The sequence below is a fragment of the Odontesthes bonariensis genome, chromosome 22 (assembly GCF_027942865.1).
Source record: "Odontesthes bonariensis isolate fOdoBon6 chromosome 22, fOdoBon6.hap1, whole genome shotgun sequence".
Lineage (NCBI taxonomy): Eukaryota > Metazoa > Chordata > Actinopteri > Atheriniformes > Atherinopsidae > Odontesthes > Odontesthes bonariensis.
The window spans coordinates 15,906,574-15,922,298 of NC_134527.1; the positions used below are offsets into that span (position 1 = coordinate 15,906,574).

Consider the following 15,725-nt stretch of genomic DNA (forward strand, 5'->3'; position numbering starts at 1 on the left):
AAAACGGAGACTTGAAACCAGCTCAAGACATCAATTCCACCCAAGTGAACAATTTCCATGTATTTTATGCTAACTTAACAAAGTGTACCAAAGGGGTAAGACTGTGGAATCATACATAAGGTTGCTGAAGTGGAAGTAAGTATTCAGATAAGAGCAGGATGAGCACCATGACTTACCCTTCGTTTCGACCCCAGTCACTGCGAATGCAGAGGTGTTTATGGGCAGGATCAGGGGAATAACCCTCATGGCAGCTGCATTCTCCTGTGGCGCAAAGGAACAGAAAAAGCACAGAGGCAGACATTTATTTATCTTCACTAGCTGAATAAATTACCATATAAGTCTGCCTGGCCGCTTCATTCATTAGAAATGTATCAAATAGGCATTTGCTTTGCTACATAATTTTGCAGCTAATTTTCCTCTACTGAGCAAAAATTGGAATACATTTACAGCGGCACCAATGTAAGCTGGGCTCTCCTGATATATTTGCCTAGTAGTAGGTAAATATATTGAATTATATACCATAATTCAATTCACTTCAATTATTTATTAATCCTCAAAGGAAAATTACAGTGCTGCAATATAAATGATTGTTATAGATAAGTCATTAAGCATGGATGTACTCCCCATTCATGCGTGGGTTCCCTACGGGTACTCTGGCTTCCACTCACAGTCCAAAAACGTGCATGTTCGATTAATTGGCAACTCTAAATTGACCCAAGGAGTGAGCATACGTATGCATGGTTGTTTGTCTCATTTGTCTCTGAGTGGCCCTGTGATGGACCTGCAATCCGTCTAAGGCATACCATGCCTTTTGCCCAATGGCAGCTGGGATAGGCTCGAGTCGCCGGCGACACTTAACTGTATTAAGCTGGTCCAGAAAATGGATGGATGGGTTATTACTATCAATAGAAAACAAGATCAAATAAAATAAGAAGTAGTTGAAGTTGAAGTGTTGAAGAGAACCAAAGGTGTTGTTTTTGTAGCGTGGCAACAACTCCGCTGATGACATCACACACAGTGAGAGTGGGTAGCAAAGGCAAACTCTTTGTTTGCATGTTCTGTCTGCCCATTAAATTGGAAAACCAGGTAAAGAGGTGTTAGGAGTCGTTCCGGCAGCCATGTGTTGTTGACACAAATAATATTGCCGACCTGATATTCTCGCTGCATCCTTATCAGGGCTCCCAACTCCTCCAATTTACCGTCCGCGATCCAGCATTTGATCCAACATCCTGCTTTGCATCTGACACATCTCCTCTGAATTAGGAATCTTATAATAATAATGACTTAATAATGACTTGGTTTTATATAGCGCCTTTCAAGTAACCCAAGGTCGCTTTACAAAAAGGAGATGGGGCTAGGGAATAGAGGAAAGAAGAGGGGAGGGGGTAGAAATGGGGATGGGGCCAAGGTGATTAAGGACCATAGGCCTCAGTGAATAAGTGGGATTTGATGAGCTTTTTAAACGTTTCCAGTGTGGGAGCTTGGCGGATATGGAGAGGTAGACTGTTCCAAAGGGTGGGGGCAGCAACACAGAAGGCTCGGTCTCCAAAGGTCCGTAGTCTGGAGCGGGGAGTGACAAGCTGGTTCTTGCCAGAGGACCTCAGGGACCTTGGTTGGGAGTGTTGCTGGATGAGATCGGAGAGGTACTGGGGAGCAAGAGTGTGGAGGGATTTGTATGTGAGGAGTAGGATTTTGTAGGTGATGCGTGACTTCACTGGGAGCCAGTGAAGGTGTTTCAGTGTGGGGGTAATGTGTTGCCACCGCTTTGTGTTGGTGAGGATCCTGGCAGCCGAGTTTTGGACACGCTGTAGTCTGTCCAGTGCTTTGTTTGGAAGACCATAGAGGACACCATTACAGTAGTCCAGACGGGAGGTGATGAAGGCATGGATCAGAGTCTCTGCAACTGGGTCTGACAGTGAGGGCCGGAGTCTGCAGATGTTTTTGAGATGGAAGAAGGCGGATTTGGTGGTGCTACTGATATGAGCTTGGAGTGAGAGGTTACAGTCCAGGATAACACCCAAGTTGCGTACTTCTTGGGAGGGCCTGATGGTACAGCCATCAACATTCAGTAGGACATCCTCAACTTCCTTGGACTGAGATGGAGAGGCCACCACCATGAGCTCTGTCTTGTTGTTGTTCAGTTTGAGTAAGTTGGTGGCCATCCAAGTCTTAATGTCTCTCAAACAGTGAACTAGTGATAGGGGAGGGAGATGGGCAGATGGTGTAGTGCTAATGTAGAGCTGGGTGTCGTCAGCATAGCAATGAAAACTGAGCCCATGTTGGCGGATGATCTGGCCGAGAGGGAGCATATAGATGGTGAACAGCAGGGGGCCAAGCACTGAGCCTTGGGGCACGCCGTGGTTGACTGGAGCTGGGGTCGAGTTGGAGTCCTTGATAGCGATGTATTGCGTCCTAGTGGAGAGGTAGGAGTGAAACCAGGAGAGGGCGGAGTCAGAGAGGCCTAAATGATCATGCAGACGGTGGTGTGGGAGACTGTGTCAAAAGCTGCAGACAGGTCTAGGAGGATGAGAAGGCTGATGAGGCCATTGTCTGCAGCTATGAGGAGGTCGTTCATGATCTTAATGAGCGCCGACTCCGTGCTGTGGTGAGGTCGAAAGCCAGATTGGAGGGGTTCATAGAGTTCATGGTGGGACATGTGGTCTTGTAGTTGGGCAGCCACTGCTCTTTCCAGAATCTTGCTGAGGAAGGGTAGGTTGGAGATAGGGCGGTAATTTCCAGGGTCATCAGGGTCCAGGCTGGGTTTTTTGAGGGTGGGAATGACCACAGCCGTTTTAAAACTGGAGGGCACCACACCAGATGTAAGGGAGGTATTAATGATGTCAGTCATGGTAGGGCAAAGCGTGGGTAGGCAGGCCTTTACCAGTGCCGTGGGCATGGGGTCCAGTTTGCTAGAGGTGGTTTTAGCTTTTGACACAAAGTCCATGACCTGGTTGTTACTGAGTGGTGAAAATGAGGAGAGGGAGCACTGATGTGGCTGGGCAGAAGAGGTTGAGTTGCAGTCCTCCAGGTGAAAGGCAGGTGGACATGGAGCGCCTGTCTGACGGAGCTGCAGGTGAATGTCGTCCACTTTCTGCTGAAAGAAAGTTTGGAACTTGCCGCAGAGTTCAGCGGCGTCCGATGGTTGGGGTGGATCTGGAGGGCGGAGGAGGCGGTTTATAGTGGAGAAAAGCTGCTTTGGTTGATTCTGATGTTTACTGATGAGAGTGGAGTAATACAGAGGGTTTGCCCTGGAGAGAGCCTCTTTGTAGTTCCCCACATGGTCTTTGTAAGCCTCTTGATGTACAACTAGTCCAGATTTTTTGTACAGTCTTTCAAGCCGACGCCCAGCTGCCTTCAGGAGGCGGAGCTCAGGAGTGAACCAAGGTGCAGGCTGGCTGAAAGTGACAGACCGAGTCTTCAGGGGGGCTACAGCATCCAGACTGCGAGAGAGAGCTGTGTTGTAGTGCTCGGTTAGGGCATCCACAGTGTGGCTGAAGGGGTGGGAGGCAAGATGTAGTGCCAACATGCTCGACAGTGCAGGTGTGGATAAGCGCTTGATATTTCTGAACGTGATTGTTCGATTCACACGCAGTCTGGGTGGAGGCTCAGGTACAGAAAAGAGGATGGCATGGTGATCTGAGACAGCTAGGTCCAGGCACTGGAGATTGAGGGGAATTATGCAAGTAGAGCACACTAAGTCGTGTGGGACCATGTACATGCTGTGTGATGTTTAAACACTCAAGGATGGATAAGAAATCTGTTGCAAAAGGGCAGCTATGTGAGTCCACATGAATATTAAAATCACCCAAAATGATGGTGGATGGGGACATGGGGCAGACAGTGGTGAGTAACTCAGAGAACTCGGAGAGAAACCCACTGTTGGCTTTGGGAGGGCGGTACACAAGTACAACCTGTAGCTGTGCAGCCCCTGTCATCACAAAGTGCACGCATTCGAAGGTGCTGGAGTTTATGGGGAGTTCTTTGACCATAATGTCTGAGTTGTAAATGACAGCCAGCCCACCACCACGACCCGCGGAGCGAGGCTTTTGGATGTATACATAGCCTGGGGGAGTGGCCAGATTGAGAGAGAAAAAATCCTGCTGATTTTGCCATGTCTCGGTCAGACACATGAATTGGAGATTTCTGTCAGTGATTATGTCATGGATTAATTCTGCCTTGTTGTTTAATGAGCGAGTATTAAGGAGCATAAAGTTTGCCGTCTTTATGGTGGACCTATCAGAAGGACCAGGTATGAGAGCACAAGCCAGGGGACGCAGGTTGCCAAGCTCTGCGTGACGTTTGTTTTGATGGCGTCGCGACAAGGAAGTATGGCATCGGACTGTAGAGACAGTCGGAGTTGTATTCATATGCACAAACTTATGTCGGGAGACTCTGTGGACATATCTGGGACGACGCAGGATGTGGAGAGACTTTAAGACATCTAGGCAGCTCGGCAGGGTGGAGGAGCAGAGATTCATCAGTTCTGTTGCGGAGTATCTGAGAGCCATGCCGGGTGCGCACCTAGCTTGGCTAGCTTGGCTAGGCGCTAAGCCATTAGTTGCACTGCAGGGCGATACCGAGTGGCAGTCCCACCTGGATACAGCGACGGCACTGTCGATGGAAGGCCCAGAAAGCCACAGCGATGTTGGTCAGAGAAACTAGGATCTGCCGCCGGTGGTGCCAGGGTAGCCAGTCCAACGGTAAGATTCCAGTTTGTTCCGTAGTAGCCAACTGAATTAATCCAGGTAACGTTGGTAGTGCTTGATCACCACTGGTCGCGCAGAGCAATTAAAATCGTACTCAAGAAGTATGCGAAAATGTCAGATTAGACTCGCGGAAAGTGTCAAGTGGATAGTAAAGAGTGGAAAAGCTGGGCATGAGAAGCGGCGACATTCACGCCAGCGTCCAACTAAACTATTCCAGGCCTTACTTGGGCTTTGAAAAGCTCAATAAGCTACATCCACACCCATTTCCATCAATGGTGAGACTGTGGAAGTGGTCCAGGATTACAAATACCTTGGTGTACACCTGGACAATAAACTGAACTGGGCCAAGAACATGGAGGCTGTTTACAGGACGGGTCAGAGCCGGCTCTATTTCCTGAGGAGGCTCCGGTCTTTAGATGTATGTAACATGATGCTGAGGACCAGTTGGTGGTAGCCAGTGCCATCTTCTTTGGTTTGGTGTGCTGGGGCAGCAGGCTGAGGGTAGCAGACGCCAACAAGATCAACAAGATCATCAGGAAGGCTGGCTCCGTCCTGGGGGTCCAGCTTGACCCTTTGTTGGTGGTGTCTGAGAGGAGGATGCTGTGTAAACTGCATAGTATCCTGGACAACAACACTCACCCTCTCCAGCAGGTGCTAACCTCGCGCAGGGGCACCTTCAGCAACAGACTCATTCCACCCCTGTGCAAGACTAAATGCCAGAGGAAGTACTTTCTGCCTGTGGTCATCAGACTGTTTAACTGATCTACCTCGGGTCGAGAGAGGTTCAGTGGAAACACTGCATCCTGAGGCCAAATGTCACTTTACCCAATACCACTTTATGCAATGACACTTTCTCAAGATCACTTTGTTTGTATATATTGTTTTTTTTATTGAGGCTCCTAATTTGCACATTGCACATATTGTATTCAGTTACTTATCTTATTTTATGTTAGCTTTATCTTATTTTATTTTCATTTCATTTCATTTTAATTTTACTTCAGTACTTTCCCTCTTGTACTTTAACTAATACACAGCAATTTCCCTCGGGATAAATAAAGCTTTTTGAATCTTGAAACAACTTTTCTGTTGACATGGTTGCACAAAAGATGCAAAAAGTGGCTGAGTTACCTTCGGAAATCATTCCAGCAGCATAACATCCAAACCAATGTAGAAAAATATTAAAGTAATTTTGAAAAAAAGAAATGACACAAAGAAAGAAATATTTCTCCTGAGCAAAAGCAGTTGCACCACTGTAGAATGTTTGAATGCCATTCCTCAAAACACCTTGATCATATAAGCTTTCACTACTTAACTTTTGCCTGCATTCATGTTTGTAATTCAGTCTCTATTGAGTCAGAATACAAACGCATAGATCTGATTGGATTCACACACACACTGCCACAAACTTGAATCATAGATTCTATTTACAGCCAGACTACAAGTCTTTCATTATCCTTACTAAGGCATTTACATCCTTGACGGTTTGCGACTTGATACGAAATCTATGCTCTCCGCAGTTAGCTGGACAGCTTTCTCTGCACAACAAACAGCTGGCAGCACATGGACTTTGTACTGGTAGAAAGGACCTAGGTCAGCCGTTTAGTAGTGCCGTTACCTCCAGCTAGTCATTTGGTTGAAAGCCAGACATTATTTTTTAAGAATTTTAATTAATGAACAGCATTGTCAAAGTACACCCTCAAGGGGGACATATTATGAAAAATCCCCTCTTTAGTGCTTATAAGCACATATTTGGGTGCCTGAAATCTCAGTCAAGTCAACATGTAAAAGCATGCAAAAAAAGAAAAAAAAAGAAAATAATCCTGACACTCTGTTTGGAGCTCCCAAAGTTTAAAAAAAAAAAAATCAATCAGTGGGTGGCTGAGATTTACAGTGGATTTCTGTCACAATCCAGAGTAGAAACATCAAGCCTCCTCATCTCCATCTCCATCTCCAGCTATATTTAACTAAACTTCAACTGGCTGATATAAGGAGATGTTTAAATTCATGGTGGTGTTTTGACCAAGTAATGTTGCAGACATTGAAGCTGTGCCAACTTTTGAAAAAAAGGGCACATTTGTGATCAATGAATAATAAAATGTCTGCGGATTCTATGACTTGAAATGTGATAAATATATAAAGTAAGAATTGCTTTGTACTGTCATGTACTGTGACCTCAACTAGAAATGCTGCCTTAAGAATGTATGCCTTCACCAAGTAGCACTTTCCATCCATGATTCCATTCTCAATGAATAGGAGTTAAAATCTAAGGATAGATGATACCGTTTGCTCTGCAGACTGTAAAGGCCCTGGAGGCAAATTTGTTACACAGGGACACACGTGCTCATGTTTCGCCAATCAAACTGATTCAGATGGAACACAGTTTCAGCCATGACAGATGAAGAGAGTGTCAAGTGTGAACATTGCTCTCTTCATCTTTGTGTCCACGTGTAATGGATGGGCGAATGAATGGACGGTATGAAAGAATAGGTCGCCACTCCCTACCTACAGCTGTCATGGCATGTAAAAAGAGGAGATTGTCTGTGTAATGGATGAAAGCCATGGTGGGACCTCAAGTCATTAATAGCTATGCAGCTGGCTGCTTTAGTTGGCTTATATGGAGGCACAATTCAGGAAGAATTCCCATTTTATCGCTTTTAATAATTCAATAATTACCACGGTGGGTTTATAGGATAAAGACTGACCAACAGACGAAGGAGTTAAAACAGACATTTACTTAACTGTTAATTTCTTTTAATTTCCTAGAGGCCATTTCAAACATCCGTTTGGAATGAAGAGCAGCAGCTCTATAAAAGGGCCCTGTTCTAAAATGTTATTGCAGGCACACGATGAGCCAAATTTCAAGAGCCATCTCAAATAAAAGATGAGTGATGAACATAGAGACAGCAGGATATCTAAAGCTAACCTGACAGGGCAGATGGTTTATTTCACAGAACAATCTAGAAAATGCTCTGTGGAAACTGTTTGGAAAACAGCAGGCACTTCTAAAAAAAATATATATTTAGCATGTAAATGGTTGGAACGGATGGTCGTCACACCTAAAACTCACCCATAGCTACCAGTATAGACGGCTAATTAGTCCATTTGTCTTGTTTCAGCCTTAAATGGATAACTTGGAGCCTGGCAAGATTGATTCTCTTGTGATCTTAATCTTGCAAATGCAGCAGCTTCACAGGGTGGTTGGATTTATTGTGAGAAATGATTTCTTTCTGTCTATATATTACAAACAGGGGCAAAAAGTAACAACAGTGGCCAATATACGTAACCCGACATCTTTTTCATCAGCAGGACAACACTGTTCGTGAGCAACAACAAACAGTCTTTTTATCTGATACAATAAAGATCCCTCCTGCTCGCTGATCATAAACATGCATAGCAATATTTTAGCAAAGTACCACAAGGCACACACACATGTATCATGTTCATGTTGCAAAACATACACATACACGATATCATTTCTCCCTGCTACTCTTTACAAATACATTTCACCTATGGTAGTTCTGCTTAATTCCTCTTGCCTGCCAGAAGTGGTGCTTAGTAAAATTAATCTTGCACACTTGCATAGTCTCTTCACTTGTTAGCAGTCACACAGTGAGGTAGTAAAGTCATTTTTATTTCATTTTCATTGAATATTTTGCTGCAGATTGTTTCTATCAATAGGCGTTTAGCAGTCTGGTTTAAAGCAGTATCCCAACTGACTTTCTGTTTTTCCCTAATACATGTAGACTGAAATATTTACTTCGCAAGCTTTTGCTCACAATACACAATGTCAGGCAACATGTAAGATTAATTGGAGATGAGAAAAGGGAGAGTGGGACAGGCAGGAGTACTGACAAAGATGCCTGCTCCTAAAAATTAAAGTCAAGTTGAGTTTGGCTCAGAGAGAAACACGTGACTGGGCGTGGTCACAGTTTCTGTCCACGAGCTTCTTCAAACAAAGAAAACAGCAAGCTAATCAGTACCTTATCTACTTGACTTTCTTTGACGAATAAACTGCTAACAAGACAAGTCTAGAATCAAGAGGCAGTGATATATGTCCTACATTTGCAAGGCACTCATTTCATGCCTCGTAGCTGCACCTATATTTTTGATGACTATCATCCTTGACAGGGATGATCCCAGATTTTGAAAAATGTCTTGTTCCGTCACCGTTCAGCGATGGTTGTTCAGCAGCTCTTTACTTTGGAAGGATTTAGCTGTTTGACATTTCTCACTAAAATAACAAGCATTGAACAAAAGTTGTTTCATTATACCTCTAATCCAATGCCAAACTTGGCCGGGTCAAAATCCTAACCCTTTTTTTTTTTTCTTCTTTAGAGTTGGATTTTGGCCGTGTGCTTTGGATCATTATTATGTTGGACTATTCCTCCGTAGACTGGGAGTCGTCTTCTACCCTGTGCTTTACTAATAATATAAACATCCTGAGAACATAAAAGTAAGAAGGAAAAAAAAAAAATCCCCACCAGCCACAGGTAAAAAAGGTTGTTTACTTCAACAATTATCGAGCCAAACTACCCCGAACTGATGTAGCATGTGGGAAATATGTATAAAACAGCAGTGCATTAAATGTGCACCTCTCTCATATTTAAAGAAGTATCTAAGGGGATTTTATTTCACGGTCTGAATCTTTCTGATCTGTTTTTACAACAGTATTCTCGCTGTGGCAGCAACGAAGCCGATCTCATTTGGATAAAATTGAGGACAGCGAACAAGAAGCAAGTGTGTATTTGTGTCTGCACTTGTTTTGCTTGGAAGAAAAAGACTGATGGCTTGAAAGACTTTAAGAGGAACGAGATGAACATGTGGCTGGAAGCTCTAAATTTGATGAGAAGCAGAAGGCAAACTTTTCCACTTCTTCATCTCCGTCGCTGTTTTTCTCGTCTCATCTTGGCTCCTTCGATGCTGCTGTAGTGTCCAAAGGTCAACGTATCATTTAAGAAAAATGTTTACTTTTACATAATTTATGCCGATATTAATAACAGAACACATTTCTGCAAAAATATATCCAGTTATTTTTGTTTTTTCATTTACAGTGGCACATTGCCTCCATCCACCTTTTCTCATGTCAGAAAAGTCGCCCTTTGTTGATTCCAAACAGACATGATACTTAGAGGTGAGAAGTCTTTATGGACTAAAAGTACAACGGTATAATGAAGCGTGGATAATAAAACACAGCAGTCTAGCTGAAGTGTCATAACAGGAAAATGTTTTCACAGCTATACGTGTGGGCTGTGAGTGTGTAGGGGAACCTGTTTACTAAATATTTTCCAGCTTGCTTAAAATGAGGTGCTCCAGCCTGGAAGCACACTCTTCCTGTAATCTGAGACACACCTTTGCAAGTAATCAGCGGAGTGTGCCTCCTTCCTTTCTGCAAATGCGTTTAAGGGAGGATCAAGCAATTAACGGGAAGAGATACGTCTGGTTGATTACACAGGCTGCTGAATTAACCTTTACACGGCTTGCAGGCAAAAAAAAAAAAAAATGCAGATACTGCTCGGGCATATTAAAAGGAACATTGTGGCAGAGAAGGGAAAGGGTTTGCATTCTTTGTAAAGCGTTATCACTTTGAATATGCAATAAATAAGTGTGACAGGGAGGAGTTGCGCAGTATTCAGGAATAAAGAAACACCTTTTGGGGAAAAAAAAAAATAAATAAATAAATTAAAAAAAAAACGAAATCCAGCAGTTAAAACACATAAAGGGTGAAGGGGAATTGTGATTGTGTAGTCATTAAATTTGAATGTCACTGAGCCGATAATGCACCATGGCAACTGCACTCATTTTACATTTATGGTACGCACTTGGCTAAAATTATCTTGAGAATATAAAGAGGCACTGACCATATCAATGAAGTCAATGATAATCAACTTTATTATAACACTCTCGACAGTGACAAATACCTTTATTAAACTGCACCTTTTTGGCTATATTTGCTAAAGAATAACAATAAGGAATCTTATTGAGTAGAAGACTTACTTAATGCAGGCAGCTAGTGCAAACCGTATGTGTTTTTTTTTTACAGTATGTCTTTGCCCAGAGGGCTTGGATAAGGCAGGTTAACTCTGTGATGCCAAAAAAGGTTTGGCTGACTAATCAGAACATGTTGTAAGCCCAATTAAGAGCTAATCATCTGAGATTGCAAATGCATTCAATTACAATTCATCATCTAATTGTCCTCACAGTGTCCGACTAAGTGTCTGAACAGACACACAACCTGACGCTGTACATGGGAGTAGATGGGAGTAGTGACTTCCTGCGCAAATACTATTATAACATCCCCCGTAAAATGTGTCACTGTCGCCTGTCGTTCTCCACCTCGGAAGTCTCACATGTCAGGTATTTTTCTCAATCAAGAGCAAAGGAAGTAAAACAGTGGCAATCACTTGAGAGCACAAAGCATCTCTCGTCCTCCAGTTTTACATCATCCCAGAAATGGTGTGTGTCATGATTTCTAGTATCTCATTCGGGCTGCGTGGATGATTTTCACATTTCAAGGTTCATAGTTTGGCACAAAAAAAAAAAAAAAAAAGAGTTATTGTCAGTCTGATGCCTGTTTGCGCTTGTAATAACATTTCCAGGTAGAGAAAGCCATTCTACCCAAAGACATTGGCCAGATTCAATATACCAGTGTTTTCTCCAAGGAGCATATGTGTGTGTGTGTGTGTGTGTGTGTACGTGGCAAGCTAAAGCAGCAATGTACATTCTGCATACACAAGCCATTTCAGGAGAACCATCTATTGCTTGTGGGTCTATGTTTATATGTAATGGAATCAAGTGATGGAGAATTTCATAAAGAACTGATCGTAAGTCGTTACCTCGAGTCATCATACTCGCACGATAGCTTTAATTGTTAGAGAATATTCTAAATCCTAAAAAAAATAATCTGTTTTGCTGTCAAGACATCAGTTGCGTTGTCAACTATTCAGAGTGAAAGTTTCTTTGCATTGTGACAATATGATCAGCTGTTGCATCACCACTTGTCCAATTATAGTCAGGCAGAGTGCAGGCGGACAGCAGAAACAGTTCCATCATGCCTACATATCGACCTCCATGGTCACAGTTGAGTCATAGAGTGAAGGTGAAGGCAGAGATGATTGATTATCCAGTCACAGTGATACACTGACAGGTAGTCAACAGTGACAGTCAACCAGTGTGACACTGAAGAAGGATGGGGCCACATGATGGAGCTGCTGTGAGACTGCTGAAACGGATGCTGCTCGTGGTTTCATAGCCTGGAAAAAAAGCGTGTTTGCAGGTGCGCTTTGTGGATCTGTTAGAAAACTGATGGACTTGACCAGTTCAAATGTTGAAACACAGGTTTGGCGTATTATGTGCAGCAGAGGGTAAAGAGTGTTGAGCTGACAATAGAAACCCTTTGATAAAACAACAATTCGTTTTAAAGGCTGAGTTTGGCAGCAGCGATATTTCACTTCCAAATGTAGACGCTATTAGTGTAAACTACTGCATATGTGCTTGTATACACATTCCACTTCCAGGAAAGCTGTGAGGTTTTCCGAAGCGCAACAACAACTTTAAGCTTTGTTTGGATCTTTATTTAACAGGCAAAAGAAAAAAGGAAATGGCTTTCGGTGTCCTCATTAACCAACTCTGTTGTATTAAGCACATGTAAATAGATCAAGTATTTGATGCCAGAACCATAAAAGTTTAAATAAAAGCAAAGAGAGACTGAAAAGAAGATACGAGCAACATTCTTGAAGATTGCATAACCAACAAAGAAACTGGTAGCTATTAATGGTGTCAGGATTGGGTGCAAATGCAGCATCCACTTAAGGTTTAATCTCTCCAAGCAAGAACGGGTCACGTCTCACCACTTTATGCCAAACTCCACCAAGAAAAGCTAAAAAAAAAAAAAAAAAAAAGAAGAAAAATCCTTATTGCAAAAATGCAAAGAACTTAGTTCTGTCTGCATCTACAGCAACGTCTTTCGGCACAACCTCAACTCGCATGGATAGAAAGACCATGTTGTGAGCATGTGTTCAGTGATCAAAAGAATCCAAGTTTCGGCTGCTTTTGGGAACGGAAAATCAAGTTTTACATACCGAATAAAAGGAAGACCGTCCAGGCTGCTGTCCGTGAAAGGTGCAGAAGTCTGCATCGGGTCCATCGGATTAATGAGTTGCTCATGCATGCAGATACTATTGATGCAGGGGCCCATTGGAATTTTGGATGAACATATGCTACCATAAAAGGGATGTGTGTTCTTTGGAGGTATGATTATTTCAGTAGGACAAGGCCAGACTTCCTTCTGCATGACTTATTACAGCGAGAGTGGCTGTCGGTCATTGAAAATGTATGGCACTTCATGAAGAGGAGATCCACAGACAAAGACCGCAGTCTGTTGAGCAGCTGATATTTTCTGCGAGAGTGGACACCAGGTCCTCTTACAAAAAATGCAATAATTAGCGTACTCTGTTACCAAACAATTAAAACGTGTAATTTAAAGGACGGGTGATGTAACACAATACTAAACATGTCTCTATCCTTGCACTAAATGTATAACTGGACAATTACATCTTTTGCCAGACAGTTACACTTTTGTAACTGTGTGTTTTCTACATTTAAAAAGAATCAACGCAGACTCCCATGATTTAGGCTAGAAGCATTCATGACATTAACCCCTTAGTTGAAAGTGCAATAAATGACTGTATGAGTGCGCTATAAGGCCCACTGGAGGACAGTCACATTGTTAAATAGAAAAGCACCTTTAATTTGTCAGCCGGATCGACTTCAATGCATTGAGGAGAAATTGCATACTTGAGGCCAATTACTAATTAAATATTCTTGCTGACGAAAAGGACAGATGAAAAAAAGAAATAAATGGACAGAGGCAAGACGTCAGAGCTTGACAGCAGCAATAATAATGTGACGATGTTTAATGTAGTGGGGTCTGAATAAATGACTCTCGAATTGAATTACAACCTTTAATGATCTTGCATTGCAGGAACGTGTGGGGACTGATGAACGGCAGGCATATGAACTCATGTCCATATTCATCCACAATCCACAAACACATGCGTGCCAAGTCCATCTTTGCCACCTTCATATATAAAGACTGGACCTTTAATACATTATGCATCAGCCCTCAACGTGTCCTTGACTGGGGTTACATAAATTTCAAAAACATTACAGATGTAATCCATTTTAATGAGCTTATACTTTATCCAGTTGGGCACAGAAAAACACAAGGGAGTTACATCTCCAAAGGTAAGATAAATATCATCAAGCTGCATGCTCAGCTTTTGTTGGGTTTTAATGTCACTAGGCATAAAACTGTATGTGTACATACTGCAGCTGGTGATTATTTACTGAGGTGGGGCAGAAGACACAGAGAGCTTTTGCTTACACAGTGTGAATGTCAGGGTCTGGTCGGCGTGCTGAGCTCTGATGAAGAAACTACAGAGGACTGTTACTTTTACTTAAGAAAACAATAGACAATAGTGCTCATCTGGACTACTGAATACACATTACTTACATTTCCCATTTTTTAAACTGAACAATGAAAAAAAATGTCTATGTCAAATTAATGCTTAAAGCCCATTTGTGATTTTTACAGCAATGCAAACATATCATTTAGTTCATTACATGCTTCCATACCACTGGTCAAATGTCTTGCTTTAAAATTCCACAGAAAATGACTTTTCTCCTCAGGTACGTCATCTTCGTAATATAATGATATGTGTGAAAGGCAACTGTACGAATTACAGATGTAAAGAAAAGTGTTTTTAAGTTTCAGAACATTTCCCTTGGCTCATAACTGTTTGTTCCACTGCCTGCCATCCTGCTTTGTCTCTCTTTAAGGCACCATAGAAAATGTCTGATTTTCAGCTATTTCGCATTCAAGGGTACCAAACGTGAAAGAATCGTGGTATGAAACAGGTATGACATATCTCATGTTCAACATCATCCTCTAGTGTGACTGCTGCTACGACCAAACACGGCGGTTCTACTAACCAAGCAAACAGAATAAAGCATTGAGAGATGTGCCGATCGCACTGAGAACGTTGTGTGAAAAAACGAGAGAAACTAAAACAGTGTTGATGGAAGCCAAATGAGTCACATTAACATATGAAATTCAAATATGTCCTCCAGGATGCTGTGTAAAAAGAAATAAATGAGGAAGCGCAGCTTCCCGCTGAGCAACAAACCAGAAAACATATTAACACATAGGAAAGAGTGCGGTTATATTACTAGGCTTTCGTTTCATAATACCTATTTTGGAATCTGTTGCTCTCAACAGTCACAGCCTACTACAATACAACAGGCATGATAACTGTATAGTCTGCCTCTATCAAACATAGCACCATGTTTATTACCCCCCCTTATTGGCTGCTGGATTATAGTGTGGCCAGTCACTCATGGATACCCTGACCCTGTCCTTCTTTCCAGATAGAGGAAGAATGTCACGGATGAGAAAAGTTACGCTTACTGTGCATTAAATGAAAAATAAATAAGTAGATAAAAAAGTGCAGTTGTTTGCTATATATTATCTTTGCGTGATCAATATCAATATACTCAGTCAGTAACTGATTTATTTGCATATGTCAGATATAATGAAGCCATTAATAATAGTGACTTTGAATAAACCTTTCAGACTGGAGCAGTGCCACGTGTGTACAGAAGCCACCGCTGACAGAATGACAGTGATTACACAAAATGTTTTAACACCTATTAGGATTAATGCTTTTCAGTAATGCATGACAATCACAGATTCAATATCACCATCTGTGGACTACTTTAACCTTCACTGACGACATTTTAATGGATGTGCATGATAGGAATCTCTTATATCATTCTTCTACAAAGACGTTTTTCATAGATCAGAAACACTGAAAACCATATTTAACCCTGTGGCAAAAAAAAAATTAAAAAAAATATGTCACCCTTCCAGAGTCCCGATTCTGGGTATGGGTGTCCTTGTAATTACCACAACATAGATAATATCCAGATGATGAATAAGCTTTTGAACTATTTTCTTTAACT

At 42.2% G+C, this 15,725-nt stretch overlaps 1 protein-coding gene across 2 annotated transcripts in view; it reads right to left on the minus strand.

The window, feature by feature from the left end:
- The window catches only part of astn2 (astrotactin 2), a 285,626-nt gene that overhangs the window by 139,947 nt on the left and 129,954 nt on the right, over positions 1–15,725 (minus strand). For both annotated transcript variants that reach the window (XM_075456540.1, XM_075456539.1), the window contains exon 8: positions 177–261. In XM_075456540.1, the coding sequence (XP_075312655.1) occupies positions 177–261 (85 nt within the window). The remainder of the gene's footprint in view (positions 1–176; positions 262–15,725) is intronic.